The 19,534-nt window shown below is 34.8% G+C and overlaps 1 protein-coding gene across 1 annotated transcript in view; it reads right to left on the bottom strand.

Moving 5' to 3' along the window:
* ADGRV1 (adhesion G protein-coupled receptor V1) overlaps nt 1-19,534 on the bottom strand; it is a gene marked incomplete at its 5' end in the record, with an annotated part of 466,202 nt that overhangs the window by 352,029 nt on the left and 94,639 nt on the right. The window contains 10 exons of the mRNA XM_090278998.1: nt 239-461; nt 8,022-8,144; nt 8,845-9,109; nt 11,857-11,964; nt 12,291-12,437; nt 12,536-12,693; nt 13,452-13,576; nt 14,588-14,763; nt 17,024-17,286; nt 18,834-18,975. Of these exons, the coding sequence (XP_090135124.1) occupies nt 239-461; nt 8,022-8,144; nt 8,845-9,109; nt 11,857-11,964; nt 12,291-12,437; nt 12,536-12,693; nt 13,452-13,576; nt 14,588-14,763; nt 17,024-17,286; nt 18,834-18,975 (1,730 nt within the window). The remainder of the gene's footprint in view (nt 1-238; nt 462-8,021; nt 8,145-8,844; nt 9,110-11,856; nt 11,965-12,290; nt 12,438-12,535; nt 12,694-13,451; nt 13,577-14,587; nt 14,764-17,023; nt 17,287-18,833; nt 18,976-19,534) is intronic.

Below are 19,534 nucleotides of genomic sequence, written 5' to 3'. Positions count from 1 at the left end.
AACATGATTGACATTTGAAGTTTTGAATAACATTTCATAAATAAAATTTTAATATGAAGTGTTCATTTAAGACTAACTAACTTGGTAGAATAAACATTAGAAATGGATAACAACCAAACTTCGAGTTTAAAAACAGCTCTTATATACATTTTTCAGTTATGAAAAAAAAATGAGTTAGAATTTAGGTGCTATATAAAATTATGGTGAGTATAAAGACAGCATAAAATGTTACACCTACCTAGGAATAAAGTCAGACTGGCTGGAGACGAAGGCCAGCTCATATATGTGTGAGTGGGTGGCCCCCACTAGGGCAATTAAAGTCTTGCTTGAATTAATGGACTTGACTGTAACAGAAGCTGCATTGCGAGCAGAAGGTGCTTCCAGAACAAAAGAGAACTGATTCAGCTCTGAATTCCAGCAGTAAAGAGCTGACACAGCTTGGCCAATAAGAAGTAGGTGGACTGCAGGAGGTAAGGGAAAGGCAATTCGAGTGAAACAGAACTTGTCACCTCACATGCTCCCTACACCAGTGCCACAGCAAAATCTCTCCAACTCTCAGAGCGGCACCTTGATTTCTGAAGTAATACATGATTCAACTTTTAGAATAACTGAATGTAAATCATGATTTTTAAATGCTGTGGAACGATCAAGCCCGCCTAACAATGAACCCACAATCTACTTTAAAAAGTGATCCGTGGGTGGTAAAAGCCAAATGGATTTTGGACTCATTCATATGCATCTCAAAATCTGTTTACTGAATAGCATGCTAGGTTATCTTTTGAAAGTAAAACAGAGCTTAATCTTATCACTAAATGTTTCATTTTTGCCTTTTCATTCCAGTCACTATCTATATTAATTCATACTTGGCATAGTAATAAGTCTAAATACAAAAACTCTTAATTAAAAACTTAATACTATATTTATAGTATACATATACTGTGTATAGTTTTATACATTGCTACATAGCATTCAAATTTATAATTTTAATGCATAATCTGTAGAATTAATCTTAAAATATATATAATGTTTTTCTATATAGATTTCCACAATTAAGTCTTATTTTAATTATTTTCACTTGATAATTAAATTTTTTTTATTATTTATGTTTATATTTTATATTCAGAGAGAGGGGGAGGGAGGGAGAATGAGAGGGAGAAAAACATTGATATGAGAAACATTAATCGGTTGACTCTCGTACACACGCCGACCAGGGACCAAACCCCCAACCCAGGCATGTGCCCTGACCAGGAATCCAACCAGTGACCTTTCACTTTGTAGGACGATGCCCAACCAACTGAGCCACACCAGTCAGGGCTTCACTTGATAAATTCTTAAAAGATAGTTAATGAAGCCAAAGAATATAAACAAATGTATGATCTTAGAATATATTCTCCAAAAGTTTTTTGAAATGTTATTAGGAAACCATGCACATATTTGTATTTACAGAAGTTAGAGGAGGTATGACATTGACTACAATACCAAAAAATCTTCAAACTTAAAACTACAGAAGCCACAGAAAAATGAGCATAAATTCCAGTACCTGTTTAAACACACTGGGACATAAAGATATCTAATAAGATTGGATATTAAAATAGCATATAGAACCTGAAGCCATGAGTCTCTTCCAAAATTTTGTCCCACACAATACAATGGAAAGTCTCATATGCTTACTTTTAAATATCAAGGACTATTGATTATATTTATTTATAGGAATTAACTAGTACCTCAATTTAGTAAATGTTGCATAAAAGGTAAAGATAAAAAGTGGTTACCTATAAATTTGTATTTTTAAAATGATGATATATTTTTCATAAAGCTTTGTAAAACTGGAGACATTCGGTAAAGAGCAAACTCCTCGGATGGGTCCCAACATCTCTCAAGTTTAACTGATTCTACAGTCTCAAGCAAAACCATAAACTACAGTTTCTGAACATCAGTGATTATGAATCTTAAACCCTTGGAGATAAACTCTGTTCACTTCCTCACAACCTGATTAGTATGAAAAGCAGCAAACAGGTAATCAGACATTCATGTATGCAAAGTGTTTTCTCAGAAAATCGGCATTTGTACTATTCAAGATCATAAAACTGGCCCAGGAAATGCATGAGGGGAAAAAAACCAAATCTATACTTGAGGAAGAGTATTTTTTTTTTGCTTTTTTTTTTTCAGTTACAGTTTACTTTGAATTGGCTTCAGGTGTACATCACAGTGGTTAGACAAACATGTACTTTATAGTGTTGCCCCTGATACTTCTAGTGCTCACCTGGCACCATATATAGTTACTGCAATATTATTAACTAGATTACCTACGCTGTACTTTACATCCCCGTGACTATACTGTAACTACCAATCTGTACATCTTACTCCCTTCACCCCTTTCACCCACTCACCCAATTTCCTTCTCCTCTGGCAAACACCAGTACGCTCTCTGTGTCTGAGTCTGTTTGGGAAGAGGATTTTAACTAGTACTGATTATAGAATTCTCTACCATTTAGCAAAACTATAAAAAAATGTGAAGTATCCCAAACAAAAGCAAATAGATAAGATTATTTAAGCAGTGAGAGAAGATAGAAGTTGCAGGACTAAGTACTAGGACAAGCATTCCTAACATTTACAGAACTGGGAATATGAGAAGAAATCAGTAAGAGAGGGAGCAGCCAGAAAGGGCTTCACGAGAAGCTGTGTCCTCAGGAGAGAGCCGAGTTTCAGAGCAAAGAGAGGAGAATATTCTGAGAAAAGTTTGATCGCAGTGTATCTGTTTCACAGGGCATTACGGAAGGATCTGGGGAGTAGGGGCAGCGAGAGCCGAGAATCTAGACTGGAAATTAGGGCACACATGGTCTAGAGCAGCGGTTCTCAACCTGTGGGTTGCGACCCCTTTGGGAGTCGAATGACCCTTTCACAGGGGTCACCTAAGACCATCAGAAAACACATACATAATTACATATTGTTTTTGTGATTAATCACTATGCTTTAATTATGTTCAATTTGTAACAATGAAAATACATCCTGCATATCAGATATTTACATTACAATTCATAACAGTAGCAAAATTACAGTTATGAAGTAGCAACGAAAATAATTTTGTGGTTGGGGGTCACCACAACATGAGGAACTGTATTAAAGGGTTGCGATTAGGAAGGTTGAGAACCACTGGTCTGGAGCGTGAGCAGGGGGCCTGCACTTCTCACTGGGACTGAACAGGGATGAAGGGAGTAATGAGCTAATCCAATGATTTTCAAAGGTAATATTTTTGATGAAGCTGAGTGTATTGCAGGACTAGGGAGGTGGGGGATAAGTGTCACTCCAACAGCACACAGAGCTTAGAGGATTAAATGTGATAATAAAGGACTAGATCAGGACCTTGGACGTGACATTTGCTAAGTGTCAGCTATAGATTTCCACACTTCCTGAAACTTTTGTCCATATATTCTTTCACCTGCCCTTTAAAAAGAGGAATTCAGCAAGGCTTGGGTTGAGAACCCGTCTTCTTACACTACATTATCTCTTTCTAAACAATTCCATCTCTGACCCTAGAATATCCACTGTGCACATTTGCAGTCTAGGACTCTCTTCTAAGCTCTGACTATAACACTTATTCAATACCTGCACATGAACGAGTCAAAGGCATCTTAAATTATTCCAGCAAAACTCATTATCTCTGCTCCTAAACACCTGTCCTTTCTCCCAGTGATCTCTATAATGGTTATGGAACCATCTATGTGGAAATTAGGCCCCTTCTTGACATCCTCCCTTTCACACACCTTCATATCAACTCCTGTGGATTTTACTTGTGAGACATTTTCTGAATGACTCTACTTCTCTACTTCTCTGATTTTCCACCTGTATAACCTACTACTCTCCAAACTCCAAAATCTTTATTCTGAAATGGGGCATGAACCTCCAGCCTGTCATCAAGACATCTATTAACAGCTTTTGTCCCCATGGCAGTCAAAGCTCCCTTTTTCACACACACACACACGCACACACACACACACACACACACACACACAGTCTCTCTTTTCTCTATCTCTGCCCCCATCCTTCTCCATCTCCTTGTCACCCTTTCATAAAAGACACCCCAATACTTTTAAGATAAAGATAATAATCCTGTAAGTCCCTCTCTGGCCTATCTGATTACATCTTCAGTTATAGCCTGCACCACTCTCCACTCACTGCCACATTGACCTCTCCCTGGTCCTATAAAAAAGTATTTTAATTGATTTGCGAGAGGGAGAGGGAGAAAGAGAGATGGGTTTGTTATTCCACTTACTTAGGCTTTATTGGTTGCTTCTTGTTTGTGCTCTGACCAGGGATTGAACCCACAATTTTGGCATTTCAGGACAGCGCTTTAACAAACTGCACTACCCAGCCAGGGTTCCCTGGTCCTTTAAAAGCTCGTGCTCCCTGCTACCATCTGACCACTGCACATGCTGTTCCATTAACTAGAGCCACGCCATGCTCATATCTGCCTCATTAACACATTACCATTAAAAGTTTCTTAAGTAAGGAAGTTTTCTGCGAGTCCCTTAGACCAGGACAAGCCCCTCCATTTTGTGTTATGGCAGTACTTGCAAGATTATTTCATAGCAGTTATCTGTTTGTAGCTAGAAACTTATTTCTGTGATTTCTACATAATCTCTCTCTTCCCTCTAACATGTTAAACATCTTCAAGGCAGAGATGATGTCTGATTTTGCTTACCTGTGTTTCCTCAGGGTCTACCACTGTGCTTGACACACAATTGGCACTAAAAATATCTACTAAATAGTAAAGGGAGTATTCGTTTATATGTCCTTGCTGCCTTTGTCATATCCATTCTTCTTTTTCCTTTTAAGGAATTCAGTCACTACCCAATAATCTCTTGTCAAGTCATGGCTCTAATCTAATGCTTTTATTAAAATATTTGATGCATTCAAAATAAGAAAACCCTTGAATATTATTTAATGCATAATTTCAGCTTTCCAGGGATCTATAATAAACCATTCTAAATAATTACCTATTATCTTTTCATACTTTTACAACCTCAAGTCACAGAAAACAGAAGAAATAAAGAGACCTCACAATGTGTCACTTAACAAGCCTCTGGCACATTTTTTTTCACAAATTCTTTTAGGAAATGTCTCTATTATATTTTTAAAAAGTCTTCAAAGAGAACTCTGTAACTTTAATTAACAGTCCATTCAGACACCACTCCTCATCCTTAAAAAAATATTTATTAGGCAACTATTTTGAATAAGTGATTTAAGAAGATGACGTTAGTCCACTTGAAAAATTGAAGCAAAAATGATAAAGGTACAAAATTAAAGGACAAGTAGATAAAAGCTATACAAATACATGATGAAAGATATGTCATTCATTCCATGAATCAGTTGTTGAGCAAACGATGAGTACGTCACTCAAGTTGTTTATCACAGCATCACATCACAGAGCTAAGGCCTGTCAGAAGCTGACGATGTAAAGAGAAGTTATTTAAGGAGAGGATGAGCAGAACAGAGATGGACCCTGGATTCTGACAGCACAGCAAACCTGGTATGAAGGCCAGAAAATAAAGTCACAGTCCAGATGGTAAGTGGCCACGGTCCAGGAGAACCTGAGGACACAGAGCTGAGGAGGCAGGAGTGAGACACATGAAAACAAAGTAAAATTGGATGAACAATCTACAAAAAAGTAGCAAAGGGTAAAAGGGGTCAAATATATGGTGATGGAATGACATTGTACACTGGGTGGTGGGCACACAATACAATATACAGATGATGTATTATAGAATTGTACACTTCAAACCTATATAATTTAATTAACCACTGTCACTCCAATACATTTAATTTTAAAAAATGACAGGTAAATAATCTCTGATTCCAGGTCCACAGTAGAGCTGACAAAAGGTGACAGTGCCTAAAGGTTACAGTGCCTGATAGAGAAGGCAACAGTCAGGCACCTAAAAGAAAAATTGCAAGAATAAACTCCCGCATTTGTGCTAAATCCTCTATTCTGTTCACTATTATTTACTTTGTAGGTTTTAACTTTTGAGTTCAACTACCCCCATGCATTAATGTCTCCGAAACCTAACCCCTAATTGAGTTCCTCCTGATTTCAGTTCCACATCTCTAGCCATCCACAGGGGCTTCCACATCGACTCTGGCCTGGGCAGTTACAAACTACTATAGCCAGCACGTTCTATGAGCCAAAGGTAGGTGGAGTTGTGAAATATGTCTCTGATCATCACTTATCTTTAAAATGCCTACAAGGATTTCTCTACTTTGATTATGATCAGAATGTTGTCCAGGACCATTAAGAGTTCTTGAGACCCTTAAAGATAAGAGCTGTGAGGTCAAAACTATGTTCATAACAATACTAAGATTTTTGTTTGTCTACTTCACTCTCATTCTTTCATAAGTGTATGGTGGGATTTTCCAGAAGCCATATAATTGATACTATTGCAATAAGCTAAAGACAGTGCAGACACGAAAATACAGATGTCGTCCATTAAACCAGACATGAGATTTGCACAAAAAAGAAATACCACTCTTCTTATAAAATTTTTGTTTTGGAAAATATGTTCTTTTTTAAATAAAAAGTTATGTTCATGTGTAACGTGTTTATTTCTGTTGTTTTGAAATGAATTAATAAATAAATGTCTGAAATTTTCCATTTAATTTCTAATACAAAAACTCTTTGAGGTGCTAAAAATTTTAAGAGGGAGAAAAGTTCCTATAACCAGTATGTTTGGAAACCACTGGAGCAACTGAAGCACAGTTCAAACCCGGGGTGACATTTCAGGCCCACTTGTATAGACTCTAGAATGTTTCCACCTTACCACTACTACACCCTGAATCAAATCCTCTGTCCCCACCACGCTAGTCTGCCCATGGTCCCCTCCATGCCACAGACACTCCTGCCTTTCACTTCTGCTCAGACCTTTTCCCCTGCCCACAATATTTCCTACCAACCCACCCAGGCATAGCTCATGCTCTCCTCTGTAACCCTTTTACCCCTCCAATTCCAGCACTCACAGAGCAAATGACACTGGGACTCTACCTTGAATTATTATCTTAATATTTTTCTTGCTTCTCCAACCAAACATGAAATCTCTGAAGATGAGAAATGCTTTATAACTTTAAATAATGACTTACATGTAATATCTAACTAATAAATGTGTCCTGTTTAATTCATACAGAATTTCCATATCTCAATTTAAAAGTAGGACTGACTCATCTATACTTGCCTGCTGAGCCACTCAGCTTTGGCTTCCAAGTTCTTCTGGGCACGTTGACAAGAGACATGCTGACTCACTGAGTGTTCCCCCTGCTGTTCACCAGCCAGGGGAGGCAGCCCCATAAGTTCACCACGCAAATGCCCTTGGTTTCTTTGCCTTAGACTCACTGGCCCACTCAAGTGGCTCCTTACCAACCCTGAAATAATCCTATAGCCTCCAGACAGCATTGATCTGATCCCTTGGGTTCTCACAAACAGACTCTGTTTCAGAAACTATTGAGGTTAAAAATACGCTTCCATTTCTGATGTGTAGATTATAGTACAGAAATCCAAGAAAAGGTTTCAGACTGTAGAAGAAAGTTGGGAGAGTGAATAAGGATGGCAAAGTTCTCTCAACTATTTTCTGACTTTAAAAAATTCTTCAATGTACATACTGGCTCTCCCCTTAAACATACCTTTCTAGTTAAAAAAAAAAAAAAAAAAAAAATATATATATATATATATATATATATATATATATAGTCACTTCATTTTTCTCTAGACAAAAGTAATGTATTACTTTTCTTTATCCTTCACTAATATTTCTCTCCATGTTTTAGTCATTCTAATTCTTTTCAAGCATAGTCCCCATTCTAAGAATATTAGTCCTTTGGAAATTCATGATTTCTGGAAATACTATTGTCAAGATCTTGTTTTACATCCTTATTAAAATACCCAGTGTCTGGCAATGTAACACCACCTCTAATTCAGTGAGATTAAAATCATTCTAGCTTTCCACAGAATTAGTCAGCAACTGAAAAGCCCTTACCTATTCCTGAGGCTGGTGTGAAGGAGTGAATCCTATGAACAGCAGCAAAATCCAGGGATTGAAAATATCTCAAAGAAGACTGTCCTGGCTCCCAGATGAAAATATCAATTGAATTCTGATCTCCTATAATAATGGAATAAAAGCCAAACTGAAGGCAAAAGTTACAAAAAAGACAAATACATAGTAAAACTATAATAAAAACATTAAAATTAACTGAAAAACAAATTTAATAGGTCATTCCTCAGAATTCATTTTAAAAGAAATACAACTTAGTAGGAAACACTTCAAGACTTTTTGCAATTACCACATGAAGTATATACATGGTTAGTCACTAATTATGATCTGATATCAAAAAGGGCATAGCAACAAATGTTTTATTTTTTAGGAATGTTGGAATTTTGTTTATGAATGTTCCACTAAACAGAAGAAAGCATATTCGTATTCAATGAACATTTTAAAAGTCTTATCAAAAGTTGTTAAGCATTATTTCTACTATAAATTATCCATGGCACCCCAAGTATAGTCATATAAAAAGTTACCTATTTATGCTTTGGGTGTAAGATCTTCACAGGGCTCTTCAGAGATCTTTCCATGTCAGCCACCCATTCCCAATTTTATTTTAACATCTTAAACTACTCATAACACTTAATTTCACCCCCCAAAAAACTATTTGTAGCTGAAATCCAATGCCTATCCATCAAGAAACATTCTATGAATTATCTAAAAAATTATTATAAAAGCATTTTCATATGAACATACTATATGAATGCAAGATAATTTTGATAATAACTATGCATGCATTATAAACACTAAATCTTCTTACCTACAGCGACAGTTTTGGCAAAAACTAAGTAAATATCATCGCCTGAAATCAAGGCCTCGACTTGCGTGGTCCCACTGATCGGCACTTCTTGAAAGTTAAGAAACTTATTGCCAGACCATCTGAGTAAAAGAGAACTGAGCCTGGCATGAGCCTGGGAAATGGCTAAGAACACAGAGCCTCCTCTGGTGAACAAGGCCATGCCAAGTGCACCTCGGACAGGGAGTGTCTGATGCAACACGAAGCTTCCACTGTTCCACCTGAAGACCTGCAGGAAACGTCAAATACAAAATCCTTCACAACTAGGAATTTAGCACGTGTGAGAATTTAGCCAATATCCTATGTTTATTCTCCTCAACCTTTTAATTTAGTTGGGAGGATACTTTCATAAATATAAAACTAGCAAAACTTAAGCTCTCTTCCCCTTTTGATCTGTATGCGTGTGTGTGTGTGTGTGTGTGTGTGTGTGTGTGTGTGTGTGTGTGTGTGAGAGAGCAAGGAAGTGAGCAAGACAGAGAAAAAGAGAGAATAAACATATAGAATGAGTTTTAAAGCAAGGTTACTGGAAAATAAATCAGTTTCGAACTGACATCTGGGCAGGGGTCAGTGGTAGCAAGAGATAGGGAAAGACAAAAGTAGGAGTGAATTAATTTAAGTATGAATAATTAACTGGGTAAGAAACTTTCTTTCTGATGCTGTAATAACACTCATTACTCTCTTCCCAAGCAATAGAATGTAAAGAGAAATGCCTAGACTTATTAGTCCTGAAGATGGCAATGCATACAAGGTTTCAGGGTGAGTGTTCATACATTTAAAATTAAAAGAAAATCCCACATCTACCTGCTTTTTATACGACTTGGTCAATTTCAGAAAGAATTTTATTAATTCACTCAAAATTAGGAACCTTATATGAACCAGGCCTTAGACTAGGAGATATGAATAGGGAAATATCTTCCTTTATTGATATTATTAGTTATTAAGTATTAGTAAAAGGCAAACACATCAATAATTAAATAAATGTATAATTATAAAATTGATACAAGTGCTAAAGGTAACAACTGGTATGGTGTGAGAGAGAATTATGGGAATACTAGAGAAATAAAGGTAGAGAAGGACAAAATTTCCAAGGCAGAAAACTTTATCATCATCTTAATGAAGACTGTTCCAACTGGAAGAAAAGTACTAGTGTTGGGGGAATGAAGACTGGCAAGACTAGAGAGGTAAGAGTGAGGTATCTTTTGTTAAAGTGACCATATAATTTATCACAGGGATCTTTGAGAGCAAAACAAACAATATTAGTAGTTACATCAGGACAACAGGCATAATCCAATACTATGCTGGGAAAATAAGGAGAAATGGTTACCCTAATTATAGTTCATATTAAATAACTGAGATTTACACTATGTATAATTGGAAATCAGTGAAGTTTTAAAGTGAGGAATAAGACAATATTAATTAATGTTTTAAAATATTACTTCCAGTCACTTGATGGAGAATGGATCCAAGGGTCAGAGAAGAAGTTCAGAAACCAGCTAGAAGCCACTCTAACAGTGTGGGAGAGAAACGAGGGGGACCTGGATTAGAGAGGAAGAAGCAGAGTTGGAAAAACAATGTCTGTACTCAATTACTGAAAGACATAGTCAAAAACACTTAATAATAAATTAGATGTCAAGGAATTAAAAGGAGTATTCAAGAAAGATATACCCCAGAGCAATTGCATTTATGAGTTTGCTATTTCCTGAGAGGAAAGCAAGCACTGAACAAGTTTCATAAAGAAAATCCGAAATTCGGTGCGGCTATGTTAAATCTTTGATACCTTAAATGTATTTAAGCAGAGATGCCAACAGGCATTAAGATATATAAGCCTGGAATACGGAGGCATGGATACGAATAAATTTGGAAGACATAAGCCTATAGCTAATATTTAAACCCAGAGTGAATCAAGAGAAATAAAAAAGAAAGTTGAACTAAAACTGAACCTGGAAAACTCCAAATTCAGAAAAGGAAGGAAGAACTGGCCATAGAGACTGAAAAGGATACAAAGAAACAAAGGAAAATCTTTGTGGTATCCTGATCTCCTTTAGAAACCAAGGGCAGAGCTGGTTTACATCTGAGGAACTGTCGCATGGCGATGGGAAGCACTGTACAAAAATGATAGAAAACCATCCACAAATCTGCAACTCTGTCATCAGTGACCATGAAGAAGTGAAGACAAAGAAAGGAGATAATTCTTTCAAGGCATCTTACTGTAGACAGAAGAAACAAAACAAAGTAAAAGGGGAGGGGATCAGAAGAATCCCTTTTTCAGCTTGGAGATCCAGGATTTATGCTGATTGTAATAAATCCTATATATAGAGAGAGATGCTAGTGATTCCAGACATAAAGGAATAACTAAACCTTGCGAGTACAAGAGTGGCAGCTACAAGAGGAGAAAGAACATTCCCTCCACTGTACCCAGAGGGTGGAATAAGACTGGGTGTCAAGAGGATTTCTGAATTTGGTGTTGGGAAGATCAGTAAACTCCTCTCTGGTAATTTTCATTTCAACAAGATCATAAGCTGAAAATGAGAAGAAGAGAAGTAGGTAAGGGTGTGTGAGAAATGACAAAATTATCATATAAGTATTTTTAGGATTACCAGATGCAGCTTACTAAAGAAAAATGGAATTTTGGGGGTGATGGTGAGTGCCCATTTGGCAATGTTAGTCATGAATTTTTAGCAGTGCCATCTGTCCAGTTGTATGATTCTTCTCCATAACATTTTTCTACTCACTTTAAATACTAATTGAATGTTCAGGCTTTTTATTACACTTACTCTGGCTCTTGAAGATAGCATAATATTCATAACTCTATTATTCAAAAATTAACTATAACTAATCAATATATATATTCTACTGTACTTCTTTACCCCAAATTATGGTGTTATTTTATATTAATCCTACAGACTATATATTTGATGAACTTTAATTATAGTATTAATATTAAAAAGAAAAAGTTTCATTTTAAAAGAATCAAACCTGCGTTAATTCAGAATCACTTCTTTGACTTGCAACAATTAAATAATATTGACTGTCTGAAGTAAAATATCTTACTTGAGAACTTTCCGAAATAATTATTGTTTGTACCTGCAAGGAACGCAGAACAGTGAGAAAAAAAATTTAAAGTAGACTAGAACTAAAAGAAGATATGAACACAGTAATAGTATGCGTTAGCTTGAAAAATCATTCTGATCCCCAGATATGCCTACCAAGGGGTCATTCCAGGAAAGATAAAAATATCCCTGGACTAAGACACCTTGCTCAAATGTGTATCAACCAGCAAAAGCTCTTGTTCACATGACCATAGAACATACATTATCTTCCATTTAGATCAAGCTTACAAATCTAATTTTTCTCTTAAATAAAGCAATTTACAAAAAAAGTAGTTCTTTTTTTGTTGTTGTTTCTCTTACCAGGTATAATTTGAGTCCAGATGTGAATGTATACACACTGTTAACAGAAGGCTTTCCTTCATTTCTTTCTTCATGAGTAACCACAAAGTAGGGAGAAAGACCAATCTGAAAGGTCTCACAAGTTCTAGGATTTTCTATATTTAAATCCTAGAAAATAAGCAATAAGAGTAACAATAACTTGTGAGGCATCCAACATTTATATGTACATCTTATTTTGTACATTATAAAATAAGCAATGCTTTTACCTCAAGTGGAACAAAAATCCCTTGCCATCGGTAAATAGTAGAAGACACTTTTCTTAACATTATACCATATACTGAATCTTCCAAAGTAAAGAAACACCAGCCAGAAGCTGACGCATCAAAAAAACTTTGAAATATGGAAAACACAATATCCATACCTCCTGAAAAACATAAATCATAGTTTACTACTGTATAATCCCTTCCAAACTTTACCCAGTGTAGCATACAATGAAACCTGTTCTTAAAATGGCACTGAGAATACCTTCAAAGTGCAAATGTGATAATACCACCTTCTGCCATATATTCATAGTAACACTCTCTAATGTCTAAACGACTCAAAAGCTTTCCATTAACCCTAGAATTAAGACAAATGTCCATAACATGTTCTTCAACCTCTTGAATGATCTAGTTGTGCCTAACTCTTCAAATTCAACAGTCTCCTTGTTTCTAACACAATGTCCACTCATTTACATGCTTTTTAAAAATGACTCTAGACTTTTGCCTCATTCATTTCCCGCTTTTTCTTCCATGTTCCCCTCACCCAGGTCTTTGCATAATCAACCCCTACTCAGCATTTTGTCTTAGTTTAGACTATGATACACCTGAGAAGCATTCATTTATGTTCTCACAACACTAAGAACTTCCCATTTAAAACATTCATTATAGTTTAAACTACACATTGATCTTTGCTTGTTTTATTTCTGCTTCCCACCCCCCAATTCTAAGCTCTGTGAGTTTAATCCATGCCCGGCACATAATAAGCACTCAAAAAATATTTGTGGATACAATAAAAGAATTAGATATCTGTTCTCCATTTTCAATAGATCCATAATATAGAATTCATCAGGGAATATGTAAATCTTATACATGCAATCTTTCTTGGTTATAGAATTTTGTTCTCATAAGAAATAAAACATACTCATGCCAAAGGCTGTTTCAGATACTGTCTCCCACTCCACACTCACAGCTAAATCAATGCCATTAGTACGTGAAACACTTAAATATACAGTCCTGTTGGCTTCTTCCATAGCTATAGAGGTGGCTCTAAATGAAACAAATACATCATGAAAAGCAGAAAAAGAGCATAATTTCTACTTATTAAAATATATATCACATTGCTAGAATACATTTTATACACTTTTAAATTTATACTAGCCAAGGTGAGATCCATCCACCAATTGTATACAGCAGTAAGACTAGACTCTAGAGCTCAAAAATATTCATTTATGAAGTTTTTTTTAAGTATAAATGTAACACTGATACTAGGATCATAACAAAACACTGACAGTAACTTCATGCTGCATATTCTAAAAAATAAATGAAACATTGTCATTTCTAATATAAACCATAAACATGTTATAGGAAAAAAAAATAAGTCAGGAATTCTTAATGTATTAATGAAACTAGATCTATTAAAATATTTTTAAGATATGAAAAATAAATATCTTCATCTTTCAGAGGGAATTTTAAACCATAATCATGTTAATATATGTTTGAAGAGTCATTCATTTAGTCTGAGTAACTAAATATAATTTTTATTATGTATCACTTTTAATTATATTGAAAAAAAGCAGTGCAAACCATTATCTGAAAGTATAAACTCTAAGAAAGTAAGAATTTTAATAACATCATTATGCAAGACATGATTAGGTTTCTGATGGTCCCTGTTATGAGAGGGCATATGGCCTCTCTGGTCTATTTGCTAGAGCTCTTTTTAAGACTCCTTTTTGTCCAGGCTGGTGTGGCTCAATGGAATGAGTACTGGCCTGTGAACTGAAGGGTCACTGGTTTGATTCCCAGTCAGGGCACATGCCTGGGTTTCGGTCCAGGTCCATGGTTGGGTGTGCACAGGAGGCAACCACACATCAGTGTTTCTCTCCCTCTCTTTCTCCCTCCCTTCCCCTTTCACTAGAAATAAATAAATAAAATCCTTTTTTTTTTTTAAAAGACCACTTTTAAGAAAGTCAAAGATCAACTTGCTTCTACATTTTCTTTATGTCAAAAAATATTTCCTGCTTAGTTTCAGAAGTGACAATTTCCTTATGAACAAACTACCTATTTGCAACTGCAGAGATACTGAATAGTCCCAGAGGGGCCTGGTTTTGTAAAACTGTTATCAGGGTTTGAACCCGTGTCCCTAGTCTGGCGCCTCCAGTCGGATTAAACAAGGTACAAACAAAATGTTCATCCATTTCTGGTTCCGTGTCTAATATGGCAGATATGTGTAGGGCCTGAAAACAAAGTCAAAAGACAAAGTTACTAAAATATAGTATTTCTACAACAGAGAAATCTGCTAAACATTTTTGACAATAAAATAATGTTGTGGAAAACATCACCTTTTCTTAAACTCTAATACTGATCCCCACAATGTGACTGTTACAACTCTTTCCAGCTACTAGCTTTAAGCCTTTCAACACTGTAATGAAGTGTCTAAAAATATATGTATATTTAAATGAGTGGATAAAACAACAATGGGACATTTTTACAATGGAATACTACTTAGCCATAAAAAAGAAGAAAATTTTATCTTTTGCGACAGCATGGATGGACCTGGAGAACATTACGCTAAGTGAAATAAGCCAGTCAGAGGAAGACAAATGCCATATGACTTCACTCATATGTGGAATCTAATGAACTAACAGAACAAGCAAAACAGACAGACTCAAAGATGGAGAGCAGGATGACAGCTATGGTGGGGGGGGTGGTTAGGAGGTGAGGGATCAAGCAAAAAGGAAAAAGGACCCATGGATGTGGACAACAGTGTGGTGATTGGATGGAAAAGGGAGGTATAGAGAGATAAATGGTAATGGAAAAATACAATAAAAACCCTTAAAAATAAATATTTATGGCATTTAAATATAACACTGATTAAAAATTACATTTACATATTCATTTTTTGCTAGTTCTTTATCCTGCTTTAGCTATACAATTGTATTCGTTTCATACTAGTCTAGGATTTGCTGTTAAAAAACAGTTATGATCACTGTAAGGCTCAAATTAGAAAAAACCCAAATGCTCATCAACAAGAGAATGGATAAGCAAATAGTGATCTAGTCTATGAAATGTTAGTTAACAATAAAAAAACAATGAACTAATGATGTGTGTAACCATACAGATCTCAAAAATTACATTGCACAAAATAAGCCAGACACCAAAGAGGTCATACTCTATGACTGTATTCATATGAAGTTAAAGAAACCAGTAAAATTAATCTTTAATGATAAAAATAAGAAAGTAGTTATCTCTAAGAAGAGCGAAAAACTTTTCAGTGATGATAATGTTCAATATCTTAATTTGACTGGTAGTTACATGGGTATATACATGTTTTAAAGTCATTGAGCCATCCACTTAAGATTTGTGTATTTCATTGCTTATATCTCAAAATCAAAACATGTGTGGAAAACAGCCGTTGTGTGTGTGAATGAAAAATTTACTTATTTCAATGTCTTTAACATTTAATTTGCCTAATTAACAGAGTATTTAAATACATGGTGAAATAGTCTTTAAAAAAAAAAACCACAATAAAATAATTTAAAATACTTTAAAATTTTTAATATAATTTAAAACATTTTTTAAAAATCCATGTGAATGTAAAGCAACAGCAAATTCTTAAAGTACTTCAAATTTAAATTTTTTAATATCTAAATCAAAATGTTAGTGTCCTTGAAAAAAATCAATAAAAAGTTCTAAATTTACAAAAACATAAAAAATTAAACATGAAAATGAATATGCATTTAAAAATGTGTTCAAGTTTACACAAACTGATCATAAATAAAATTATTTAATTATTAGATAGATTGTTCTTAGATGGAATGGTTTTAAGTACATTATTTGAGAATTACCATACTTCATTATATAGTTGGCTTAAAAATGTGTTAAACTAATGCAATGAGCTATTTTAAACTTAAACTGTGTTTTAAAAATAAAATTTAGTAACAGAAACACAATTAAAAATATATAGGAAAAGAGGTTTCTGAAGATAAACTTCTGAGAGTATAGATCACATTTGTAATTATTGAAATCCAGCATTTTCTTCTCCAATAAGCTATTCATGTTCACGTAGGATACTTGCTTCTGAAACTAGTCTGAAGTAAGCAGTTATATTTTGCTTAATAAAAATGTGGCAAGAAGTAATGATTGTGCTGAGGCTTAATGACTACAAAAAATGATTTAGATTTATTTTAGTTCATGGTTTGTAGATTTATAAATTCAAGTATTTCATCTGAATATGCTTAAAATCTAAAATAGCAATACATACACTTTTTTATTATTTGTATATTGCACTATAATTAACAAAGCAAATTTTTCCACTTGCACTCTCTATAAACTATGTAGCACTATGGTAATGTCATACAGTAATTTAATTATGTCTGTACTTAATACCTATGCTGAAAAGATTTTTTTTCTTTCTAGGACCTAGGATGCTCTTCTAATATTATTTTGTAAATATAAAAAATAATTAGTCATTGTCAGTGAAGGTTCATACTGTACCTTGAATCGAACACCTTCTTCCAAAACAACATAGCCTTTGGATGGAGTCAGATCTTTAGACTCCTTTGAAGAATTCACTTCAGTCACAATGAACTGAACTGTCACAGTTCCAAACAGTCCTTGTGCAGGTTCCCGAACAATGTATAATACTGCAACACTCTCTTGTACATAGAGAGCTGTTGGCTCACTCAGAAAAAAGTGCTCACTGTTGTTAAATGATAGGACTCCAGGGCCATCATCATTAGCAAGGACAGTAATTATGGCTGCCAAAATAAAAATGTTAAAGTAATAAATGACAATAGAATTACTTATAAGTGCTGGGAAGTGTGTGGATGCTTCATCGTAAACTAGGCCAGCTCTTCTTTTGATCACCTTAAAAACAAGGGATTTCTTTTCCCCCACATCATTATGTTAAGGACTCCCATTGCCAAGAAACAAATAAAATTTTAAAGCATTTAATAAAACATATTCACTTATGATATAAAAATACTCAGTAAGCTTGGAATAAAAGTGAGCTTCCTCATCCTGATCAATTGATCTCTCTCAGAAGTCAACAGCAAATAACAAACTTAATGTTGAAAGATTAGAAGCACTGCCACTAAAAACAGAAACAAGACAATAACGTCTGTCATCGCTGTCCTGAAGCAGCCAGCCAGGTTACAGGCATAAAAGCAACAAAGCCCTGGCCAGGTAGCACAGTTGATTAGAGCATTGTCCAGATACTCCAAGGTAGTAGGGTTTGATCCCCAGTCAGGGCACATACGAGTCAACCAATGAATGCATAAATGAGTGGAATGGTGGAGCAATGTTTCTTTTTCTGTCTCTCCTTTCCTCTCTCTAAAAAAAATCAATCAATAATTTTTTTTAAGTAACAAAAAATAAAAACAATGAAAAACAAGAGTCAGAACTAGTCCTGTTTTCTAGACAACATTACTTGCCTTCTTAGAAAATAATTAGAACAATTATAAGAGTTCAAGGTATAAGTGGATTAGCCTTCAAAATTGAGATTTTACTTTTTATTACCACTAATAATGATATATTAGTAATAATGACTGAAACAGCAACTAATATTACTGCGAACTTAAAAATTGCTTATATATATTAACTTATTTAATTCTTTATGACATTTCCTAGTATTATTCTCACTTCACAGGACCGATGACTGAAGCACAGACAGGTTATTTATAGAAGCCAACAAACTAGGAAGTGTCAGGACAGCTGCCCAAATTAGAAAGTCTGCTTCAGAGCAAGTATTTGTAAAGATTATTATAATATCTCTATACATGTTATAACTATACTAAAAATGTAAGAGAAAAGGGACTTCACAGCAATAATACCTAGGAATCAAGTAAAACACTTAAGACCTATATGAAAAAATTATAAAATGTTAATGCATGACTGTGGCAGATGCCATCAGAGGCTCACCTATACCCCCGAGGCCCACTACTGAGTCACCTCCAGCAGTTCCCTTTGCCTGTGGGTCTCTCTCTAAGTGAGTACAGCATCAGCTCACACAGGAATCAGGGCGGAACTGCTGGAGACTTCACACTCAAGAGAAATCCTCAAACACTGAGGGACAGAAATTGGTGAATGAATGTCCCAGCTTCCTTCCTTCTCAGGAGGAACGCCCTGAGTTTTGTTCCATTCATGTCTAACAAGGGCCCCAGGAGGACTGAGCCCCAGTTGCCCATATAAAATATTTTTTATTCTAAACAAAACCATTAAGGCTATCTAATCCCTTTATATCAGGCTCCATATTAGGAAAACAGTATGAGGGAGAGGGAGCTGTGTATAAAAAATTATCAATTACCTATTGTATTTTCTCCCAGCTCTAGTCCAGGAGAAGGATTTGTTAAAATCAGCTGAAATTTTTCATCTCCTTCTGGAATATCATCATCAAGAATCATGATGTCAACGTTTTTATACCTTTCTCCATCAGCAAAATGAAGAATCTTGTCATGAAAGTAAAAGTAGACAGTCTTATGTTTAAATACACTCTGTATTTTTACAGAATGGAAAGAAATACAGTATAGTTGTACAAGTGAAATAAAGTATTTAACAGGGATTTTTTTTCCCTTATTTTGCATAATCTTTTTAAATCTAAATAGACAAAATTAGGTTTAGTAAATACATTTTGGGGAGAAGTAAGTAAATATTTGTTTAATAAAATGCATGAAGAAATAAAGTAAAAAATATTTTAAAACACTAAATGTGTCTAAAGTAAGTTAAAACAAATAAATGAGTTAAATTTTCAAGAAGCATGAGAAACACTCTGATAAGTTCACCTAATGATATAAATTCTTTAACATAACTCTCCAGTATCAATTATTGCAATAAATTAATAAAATACAGAAGAATCTTTAGAATATAACTGAAAATTCAACTTATATATTTTAACAAAATAGTGAAGGAAGCTATTCTACCATGTGGAAGTATTTTGCCCTAATTTACTGCAGAAAATATCATAGTTTATTACTTTAAGATTTATTTATACAGGACCTAAATCACTGT

Source organism: Furipterus horrens, unplaced genomic scaffold, assembly GCF_987537825.1.
Source record: "Furipterus horrens unplaced genomic scaffold, mFurHor1.1.pri manual_scaffold_5, whole genome shotgun sequence".
NCBI classification, from domain to species: Eukaryota; Metazoa; Chordata; class Mammalia; order Chiroptera; family Furipteridae; genus Furipterus; species Furipterus horrens.
The sequence above is the reverse complement of the archived record's forward strand: the minus strand, read 5'-3'. Positions and strand labels throughout refer to the sequence as shown.